Genomic DNA, 10,265 nt, shown 5'->3' with positions numbered 1-10,265 from the left:
GCGCTGGCGAAACCACGCAAAGTTCTTAGGCGCTGGCGAAACCACGTATCGATGTTTTTCAAAAAATCTGAGATAACTATATATTCTGGAACAGGGAAACGTCCTCTTTCCAACGGTATAGGTCTCAAAAATCACCCCAAAAATCGAGTTGCGTGGTTTCGCCAGCGCCGGACCGCTGTGCGTGCTTTGACGGAGGCTCCGCGGAGTTGCGTGGTTTCGCCAGCGCCGGAGCGCCGTGCGTGCTTTGCGATAGGGACAAGCGAATTCGTATAGAACGACGAACTTCTTTGCACAGCAGTAATACTCACAAATTTTGTGAGTAATACGAATTATTTTGAAAGTTGTTACGCACAATTAGGAAGTCATTTTAAGTCCACTAAAAAAAAACGGAAGTATTGACAAAATTAACAATATTACTCACAAAATTTGTGAGTAACCACTGCTGCACAAAGAAGTTCGTTGCCCGCTCTTAGAATAAAGTCAGTAACGGGCTAAAAGTGAATATTGCGAAGATATTAACTCTCTCGTGAATAGGAATACTCGAAGTTGGTGCCCTCTCCCTATCTGTATCAACCCATCATGTGTGTGTGTGTGATTTTAGTAGATTTTTTTTTTTTTATTGTCAACTGGTTCTCCCTGGCGTGCAATCAAATCCTCGGAACGCGCTAAAAGTTTGTCTTTTCTGTGCCCAGTGGGACCTGGTTTGCTCGAGGCAACATCTGAAGAATGTGGCCGAAATGACGTTCCTTGCCGGCGTTGCCCTCGGAGGCTTGGTGTCCGGCATGATATCTGACAAGTAAGCAATGCATCGAAGAGCATATCACAGATCTATGCAATTTAAAATTCTTACAAACAGCGTTAATATAATATTAGCATGGCCAGATAGTGTTTTCGATTGGGCGGGTAACTAGCCCCAACTTACTGGATTTTTACCTTTTATTTGTACAGAGTTAAGCAATCTAATTGTTTGCACGCCTGCGTTTATTTGGGCATTTTTGTGCTTTCATGTATTCGAATACGCAGTTTCGCGGTCAATTTTGCCAAAACGTACCGTCGGTTTAACTTAGCGATTGCACAAAAACATTCAAATACAGTTAGTGAAGATCTTTAACCATGTTAAGCCAAGTAAGGGATACGACACAGCCGCATGCGAGTTTGCTGTGTCGTAGTTGGTAGAAGTGAAATTAAGACACTGACCTCGCTGGTTTCCCCCAGGTTTGGCCGCAAGAAGACACTGCTAAGCTCCCTCATCGCCCAGGTCTTGTTCGGCACCATTATTGCGTTCAATCCCTGGTTCGAGATGCACTGCATCCTGCGTTTCTGCTTGGGCTTCATTTCGGTTGGCATCGTATTCAGTGGTTTCGTGCTGTGTAGGTATTCAACTTGCTAATGCGAGGCTGTTTTTCTTCTAGAACTCCTTAAGCACTCAAGAAATCTGTTTGTCACAGGTATGGAGGTAGTTGGTGGTAAGTGGCGCACCATTTCTGGTGTGTCGTACCTATTTCCAGTTCCGCTCAGCTACATTATGATTGCCGGCATCGCCTACATGGTGCGTGGCTGGCGGGCCATACAGCTCGCCATCACTCTGCCCGCCATCCTTCTGCTCTCTTTCTTTTGGTAATGATTGATAAGTTATTTCGTTTTCTGATCTTACCGTATTTTTCGATAAGTCGACACCGCGTCTCTTGAGGTGTCTAAGATGTATCTAAATCTATCAAAAACGGTCAAAAATGAATTGTATTTACCAGTTAGTTGCTTTTGTGAAATGTTGAATCGCTACCTACGTGAGACACGATGTGTGGCCACAGGGTGGTCTATAGACCCCTTCTTTTCGTTTTGCTTACACTGCACCGTATGCAAGCGTGCGGGCTGGCTTGCCTATCGTCGCCCACCACGGCGCCTGATGGCCCCGTTTGAGTATCGTGCGCGCACGCCTGCATGCGGTACAGTTATAGGCAAATTAAAGGAAGGGGTTTGTGGACCACTCGGTATAACGTCGTCAACATTGCTCGAAGATGGTCCCTATCACGTTTGACCTTGACGTTATTTTGTTATCTTTGCTGGAAAAGCTTTTAAAACAATAACTTGTTCTTCCAGGATTATGCCTGAGTCCCCGCGATGGCTCCTTTCGGTTGGCCGTAAGGATCTCGTCATACCCATCTTGCAGGAAGCGGCGAGAACCAACCGTATGGTTCTTCCAACCAGCCTAGACAAGCACCTGCAGCAGGTTAGCATGCTAAAACTACAATTAATTTACTGGCTCTACAGTGAGTATATTAGTTAACTAATGACACGAAGCTGATTTGCTCCGCCCTCTTTTGTAGTTATACTGTACAGAAATGCAGGCAAGCACTGGCAAAACAAGTGCCTAATTTTGCACGTCAATTATTGATTTTGAAAATGTAGACACATTGTGGTGCCTAACTAGATTATACGTCAATTGGTGTGCAAACTTTCGAAAAGTGTCGCAACCATGTAATGTGCAAAATCATGACCTGCACTCGTAACGGTGTCCAAATGTTGCACATTTGTATTACCAGAGAGAGGATGGATTTGCCGGCCATGGTGCCTTTAGTGCAAGGGAATAGGTGTCCCAGTATAACTAGCAAAAGTGAAATACAACTTTGAAGAAATGCTCCCAGCACCAATTGGAACAGCTTTATGATAATACCTAATCTCATACCTGTTAGAATTTGATTGTTGGGGCTTTTGCTGCTCGTTGTGTTATTGAGGGGGAGGGCAAGAAATGTTGGGTAAGGCTTGATAATGACACCCAGTCACGACATTCTGCCTAGCAGGCAAACGTAGTGAGGCGTGCCGTGGCGCCGCATTGCGCACTCATATATGCACGCGCGCTCTACGTCACTCGGCGCCACTCTTAGTGAAAGCGGTATATAGCAAGGTCATGAGTGTTCGGGTTGTCAGACTGCCTCCTGTGCAGGGACTTGTGGCAGCGTGTGGGGTCAACATCCCGAACAGAACGGGCTGGGCGAGAGGCACGGGCAGGGCAAGGTGAAGGTGACGTGCAGCGCAAAGCTTCGAGAAGCTGCACGGGATATTACAAGAATACAAATATGTAGGCTGTAATTCTGTTCTCTTCGACTGTTGTCGAAAAAAAAATTCTATTACAATCTTTAGTTGGAATGGGTGTAAAACAATCTATGCCATACTATATTATACTTTGAATGCATAGTTCTCCTCTCCATCTACCTACAGCTATACCAATCCTCTAGAGTAGACAAGGCTCCTTCATTTTCAATGTCTGTCAAACAAAATGCGTATGGGTGTGGTCCTCGTCCGCGGGCTGGCTGGTGGCTGGTCGCGACGTTGCGCGGCACCAGTTGCGATGCACAAGAGCTTCCGCCCGACCCGATCCTTTTGTCAGAAGTGGGAGAAGAGGGGGAGGGAGTGGGAGGAGGCGCAAAGTAGTTGGGAGTTACGCGGAAACGTTTGTGTCGTGGACTTCCTGACCCCCGAGCCCACCATATCCGAACCGGTTCTCTCCCCCACCCCACCCTTCCCCTCCTCTCTCTCTCTCTCTCTCCTCCCTCAACTCTGGACCGCTCAGTGGCGGGAAGATGGATTCAAGGCGATCAAAACTGCTCCGCTTTATACGAGAGTAAAGTACCCGGCCGGCGGTGCCTGCTCGTGCCGGCCGGCTATTGCTGAAGCACGTGCGAGAGCAGGGCGTCGGCACATGGCACGTGCTTCGGACACAGACCGTAGTTGGTCCCAAAAGTTTGAAAGTAGAAATGTTTTTTAAAGTAACCTGAATCATTGCACCCGGACGCAGGAGAGTTCCAGTATGTCGGGGCAGGACTCTGCCGGCGTCATGGACCTCTTCCGCACGCCGAACATCCGCAAGATATCGCTGCTGCTCTACGTCATCTGGTTCTCAGTGTATCTCGTCTATTATGGCCTGGTGCTCAACATAACTGAATTTGCTGGCGACCAATATGTAAACACTGTCATCTCTGGTACGGAATCGTCTTGCAGCCTCCCTTTTAGTGCTCATGCTCATTTCGGTTTCAACACTCTGTATTTCTACTCCTGCAGGGTTGGTAGAGGTGCCTTCCATCGCTCTCAGCATTCTGATTTTGCTGAAAATGGGCCGGCGCTGGCCGTTTTGCCTCACACTGCTCGTTGGTGGAGTCGCTTGCCTCCTGACGCTGCTCGTCCCCAAAGGTAAAACTACGCGGACGTGACTTGTATTGTTTGCCAACGATTTGACAGCAAGTTGTGTGGGGATAGTCGTTAAATGTGTTAACCCTCTGAACTGATAATTTTTTACTTATCGAGCGAATGGGTTTACTAGTCAACTGTACTATTACACTACTACTCGACTACGCTAGTACTCTAGTACACTAGATCGCACTGAGGGCGTGCTGGCTTGCCTATCGGCCTATCGTCTCTGAGTATGGTGCCTATGGCTCCGAGTGATACGGGCTAGTAAACCCATTTGCTCTGACGGCGTGGGCCACTCGCTCCCTACTTATTGATTTTAACTTATTGGCCCATTAACTAGCAAAATCAATTACCAGGCTGGTAAACCCAGTAGGATCTTTTGAACTGTGTGTGTGTGTGTGTGTGTGTGTATTATGATAGTTAATTGGATTTTGATCGGTGCAGGTGACTCTACAGAGTGGGTGAGCACAGCACTCGCTATGGTGGCCAAGTTTTCAGCGTCGGCCAGCAACGCTATCATGCCCGTGTTCACTGCAGAGCTGTTCCCCACAGTAGTGCGCAATGTCGGGGTGGGCGCTAGTAACGTGCCCGCTGGTGTCGCACTCATGCTCACCCCTTATCTGTGGAGCCTGGTGGGTACAAGCGCTGCGTACGCAGGACCATTTCACAATGGATCATGCTTCTGACGGCTGAATTCTGCAAGCGTCTCACGTTTTACTTACAAAGTTATGATCTGTTTGACGTAGAATATGTTTGGTGATTGGGTGCCCATGACGGTGATCGGGACCGTTTCGCTCCTTGGCGGAGTTACTGCACTGCTGCTGCCAGAGACTGCCAACGTCCCTATGCCGCAGACCATCGAGGAAAGCGAGGCCATGGGCAGGTGAGTTAGGCAATACTGAAGAGCACAGAGTCTGATGTTCGCCTTCTACCGCCCTAAACAACCCAATAGTTTAATAGAAAGGATATACAAGGATATAGTTTCTACCAATTCTCACGTGTATACATACCGTCTTGTGGGTCCTCGAACATTTACTTTATAAGGAACCCACAGGCTAGGCGTTATGTATGCTTGCTATCTGCAGAAGACCGGCATAATTGCTTTTTTGAGCATTTAGTGTTGTGCCCCATCACTAATGCGCAATTCAAGCTGCTATGTGCACATCAACAATATTTTATTATACACCTGCGCGCATTTTGTACGCCTACGCGCATCTTATGCTCTTACCTAGTAGAAAAAAGGGTTTTGCCGATAGCGGAGTAATAGGCTTCGCTATCGCTCAATCATTTTTTAAATACTTTTCTTGTGACTTCTCTCCACTATCTTCATTTGTGAATCCCCCACACTCACTTCCTTGTAATCGCAAAGGAAGATTGGGAGTTTACGAAGTGTCCTGACAGCATTTTTCGCGAAGGATTAGCTGTGAAATTCCAGCATTTTTGAAACAGTGAACAGTCAAATCCCTACTGCCCTTTACTGTGACCCCCACACTTGTAATATCGTTACGTTTGTGTGTTTTGATTCGACTCTAGTGATCACATGTATAAATAAAATAACGACTAAAATTGCTGAATTAAGGCTGCTATACTATCAAATACTAGCGTAACACCGAATACTATATGGATTACGTGATATTGTACACAATTTTTCACGCAATGCACTTGTGGATTAAAGAGCGGATTTGGGATTATGCAATAAACTTGAATCAGCAAGCACATTTGCTTATGTCAAGAAAACGTTCTTCATACAACAAATCGTTTTTCTGGGTGTAAGAGCCATTAGTGCCTCTGCTTAGGGTTAAATGGGGGGAGCGGTCGTCCTATGCCGCCGTAGAGTACGGCAACCCATTCAGCATCATGCATGATACTATGGTACCGAGCGGCACATCGCGCCTGGTGGATAGGCAAATCTTTTGACTTGCGTGCCGTACAGCGATCTAGTACGGTACACAATGTATAAAGGATTTCATTACTAGTAGCTAGAGTGGCGCTAACAGTAACTGCCTCCCTCGAATGAACGCCCCTCCTTTCCTGTTTACACAGAAAATGCCGGTCTTCAGCAGCGTCCATCCAACCTCCGACTTCAGGCAGCGTGGACGATCCGGCGAGAAACAACAGCGTTAACAGCAACGGCTTCGTAGCATGAGATTTACGTCCATGTGTCGATTCTTAATCTAGTTGCTCCGTTCTCATGTACCAGGACAGAAGTGTCTACGATGATTTCTACGCGTTTACGTTGGATGTTGCATGAGTGTCTGCTATCCGCGTCAAAGAAAACCCAAGAGTCCCGATCCCTTCCCAGTGCCGAGTAGCAGACTGAGACTGTCGCTATACTCGCATGAAGGGTGCCCACTCTTCTGACACAGAACACCGCTATGCGCCCTGCTTTTCCTATCCCTTTTGAGAGTGGCAAACTAATGTAAAGTGCAGTGACGTGTCGGCGCTTCGATCTCGATGCAAGCTTTAAGGGTAGGGCTACCAGCCCTTCAAATTCACGATAGAAGAGTCAAGTGTCAGAACTGTACTATTGGAACCGAAGAGTCGGCCTGTTATATTTAACAGTCTGCAGTATCGTGTATGAGATATTGTGTGTTCAACTGTGAGTGTGTTCTCTATTACTATTGCTACGAGTTTCGGCTAGCTGGCAACGTTTCTTTCCTTTCTTGCATCTTTTTTTTTTTTTAAATCTGTTTTTAACGGAAAGATTTGTTAGCGAAGCCCATATTCCGTACTAAAACAGCTCATTTACACACAGTTCCCCTTTTTAAATATTTTTATAATATTTTTATAACTGAAATTGCAAAGTCCATGACAGTAACTACCCGCCTCTATGTACTAATAATTTATTTTAAGTTCTCTAGTGTACAGTGTACTGTTTTATGTTTTGAGTGAAATCGATTGAGTTTTAAACTATTATTGGTTTTAACGATTAGTGGCTGTGCAATCACATGTAATAATATAAGTCTTTGTTTCATAGCAAAGAAGTATGATTAATATTGTTACGGGGAGCACGGCCTATGCCGAGGCACTATACCATTGTCTTTATAATTTTGTATGTAATTTGTTACTTAATGTTGAAGCTTTACTTTATAGTTAGCTATTTGTTAATGAGATAATATTTGAGTGTGATACTACCACCCCTTTCCCTCCCCTCCCAAATTGCTCTTTGTACACATTTCAATATTCATCACAATTGCGAGAGCGCCTCACATTCAATTCATGTGTGTTATCGAATAAGAATCACCTCTCTCAGTCAACACTTATTTTGATTAGCGCGTACTTTACTTACTGATAACCTGTTTTAAGTAAACCAACTATGTGATAATGTATGTGTTGTAAACTCTGATGGAATCTCTACAGGATGTAGTTGTTCTTACGATTTTATCATTAAACCATAATTACATTTCGAAGTAATCGCCATTACATAAAAACCTTTAATATTCTAGGGTTACTGTGTCTAAGCGGGCATATCTGTTGCCCGCACGCTGAATTCTCTCTAAATTAAATTGTCTGCTTGCACATTTGACAATTATCTATTGGAAATTTTCTATTTGGTATGTCTATTTTTTATGTGTAATACTTTTCAAGTATAATGTGGAACATATCCAGAGGTTTTGCACTTCTATGGTTTATTCCCGATCCAGACTGGTTTATAATATCCACATGGATTCATGCGGAATCCAGAGGGATTCTGGAATCTTATTGGGGGAGTTCCTCATGAATTTCATAATCCATGTGAAGTCCGAGATGGCATACGCCAAGTCCAAGCACCCTATCCCCCACCACGCCCCCACACCCCTCTGGACGATAATGCCTGATAATGACTGATAACGCTCATAGGATAATGCGTGTTAATGAATGAAAATGCTTGATAATAGGTGAAAATGCTTGATAATGAACGAAATGGCTGATAATGCCGATAATGGGGGTAATGCGTGAAAATGAACGAGAATGCTCGGTAATGGATTATAATGGGTGATGTGCTAATGGACGATAATTCCCGAAAATACCTGTGGGATAGTGGCAATAATGTATGAAAATACTTGAATATTGGTCGAAATGCATGATAATGGTTGATAAGCACATGATGGGGGCAATGCATGAAAATTAATGAAAATGCTTGATGAGGAAAATGAAAATGAGTCGTACAAATTTTCGTGTAGTTATTTCCCCCTCGGGTTTACCATAGACCATGTACTTTTGTTTTACTGTACTGCATGCGCGCGTGCGAACGGTAAAAAATGTTCCATAAATTGCAAGACTCTGTTTTGGATCTTATGGAGAGTGCCAATGGTATCCAAGACCGAGTCTTGAAATACTAGATACTTTTTCCCTTTCAGGCGGTCGGTGGGCTTGCCTACCGTCGCTCGTCTTGGCGCCTTGATGCGCCTAGCGAGTAGGCAACCTTCGCTAACACTCGTACATGCGGTACAGTATCAGCAAAACGACGTTACTTTGCCCTCTGGTAGAGACAGTCTTTAGAGGACTGTCTAAAAAGTATAGTTGCCACTGATGCCACTTTACTAACAAACACGAGAAGCTAACTCCACTAATGTCCTATTTATCTATCCGCTTGCTTAGTATTTCAATAGGGTATTTCAGAGCTGGACGTGAAGAAGTAAAATGGAAGAACAAAAGGCGCACGGCGCATGAGCAGATGCCCCCCACTCCATCCCCAGCTTCCCCCACTCCACGTCTGCGCATGAGCAGTGCGCGTTTTGTTCTTCCATTTTACTTCTTCTCGTCCAGCTCTGAAATACCCTATTGATTTGAGACAGGCTCCACACATTAGTCCACGGCTGAGTATGAAAGAAAACAAAAGGCGGGGTAGGCAACGGGATGGGACCGACCATCTGAGAAAGAGGAAAGGGAGGCATGAGAGGGTCGAGAAGAAGAGTAGGAGAAGTTGGAGGAGATGCGGTTACCCCCTCCCGCCTCTGCCACATGCCTGCGGGACACTCTTACTTTTATTGTAATAGCTCCACAGTACAGCGTGCCTGGTCCACCGGGTCGGGAGAACGTCTCGCTGCTGCCCGGCCCAGAGCCCAGCCCAAGCGGCGCACCGGGCAGAGATGCAGCAGACATGTGCACCAAGGAGCAGGCCCGAATCTTCTAACCAACACGGGCTTGCGCGCGCACACACGCACGCCGGGCGTAACTCCCCCTACTCCTCTTACCACAGGCACTCGGACTGGCCGGTAGCGAGGCTTCTCGGCGGCCGGGGAGCGGGGGAAGGGGGTGGGGGTCATTCACCCACTGCTCCTCGGCCCGCACACTCAGCAGCCGCACACCGAGGAGGTGCCATCCGCAGGTCCGCCGGTCCACGGCGGCGACGTCCCCGGCCCCCGGCCCAGCACGGCGTCCTCGCTGTAGTACGGGGAAATTAATCACCAGGAGGGGGGGGGAGACTTTACGCGGTCTTCCTCTACCGTTACGGTGGAGGTGCAACCCTTCCTCCCGCCAGCAGACGCCGTATTGACCCCGTGCGTGTGAACTACTGGTCCATTAATTATCTGCGCAATAATCTCTCCATGATGACTCCCTCCTCCCGTACTACCATTTGCTTGCATTGGAGAACAAGTATTTTAGTCGCAGCGCCCAGCACGAGATATACTCGACTACTACTATCGCATCGTCCCCTATCCCACACGGTATACTTAACTGGTCCCAAAGCGTACCCTTTCAATAACGCCGAGGACCCGTTGTCGGATTTATAAGGAGCTCTCTGCGGGTGATGCCCACCTTGACCACGGCTAGGCCCCCAACTTTTCCTTCATCAACAATTCCTCCTACTTCTTTTCACACGCCCTTTCCTCATTTCCTTTTGCTCTGACCGTTTATTGTTGTATTTCATGTTCCTCCTCCTCCCACATTCCCCCTCCCCTTCTCTCTCCCCCGCACTGTCCCTCTCGCTCCCTCTCCCTCCTCTCTTCAGCAGGTTCAAACGAAGACACTCTCTGCCTCAGTATAACCTGCGGTCAGCCCGCCTGCCCACCGCGCCTCTCTCCTTCGGCGCCCTACTCATCCCCACCTCTCTCTCTCTCTCTCTCTCTCTCTCTCTCTCTCTCTCTCTCTCTCTC

The 10,265-nt window shown here is 46.8% G+C and overlaps 1 protein-coding gene across 1 annotated transcript in view; it reads left to right on the top strand.

Annotated features, from left to right (window-relative positions):
* Positions 1-7,706, top strand: part of LOC113207593 (organic cation transporter protein) — a gene marked incomplete at its 5' end in the record, with an annotated part of 25,445 nt that extends 17,739 nt beyond the window's left edge. Inside the window, 9 exon segments of the mRNA XM_052264319.1 lie at positions 693-796; positions 1,216-1,370; positions 1,449-1,617; positions 2,098-2,227; positions 3,794-3,977; positions 4,057-4,185; positions 4,630-4,817; positions 4,932-5,068; positions 6,229-7,706. Of these exon segments, the coding sequence (XP_052120279.1) occupies positions 693-796; positions 1,216-1,370; positions 1,449-1,617; positions 2,098-2,227; positions 3,794-3,977; positions 4,057-4,185; positions 4,630-4,817; positions 4,932-5,068; positions 6,229-6,331 (1,299 nt within the window).
* Between the last annotated feature and the right edge of the window lie 2,559 nt (positions 7,707-10,265).

Source organism: Frankliniella occidentalis, unplaced genomic scaffold, assembly GCF_000697945.3.
Source record: "Frankliniella occidentalis isolate FOCC.00 unplaced genomic scaffold, Focc_3.1 Scaffold18, whole genome shotgun sequence".
Taxonomy (NCBI): Eukaryota; Metazoa; Arthropoda; class Insecta; order Thysanoptera; family Thripidae; genus Frankliniella; species Frankliniella occidentalis.
Note: the sequence above shows the minus strand (reverse complement) of the source record. Positions and strands in the feature narration are given on the sequence as shown.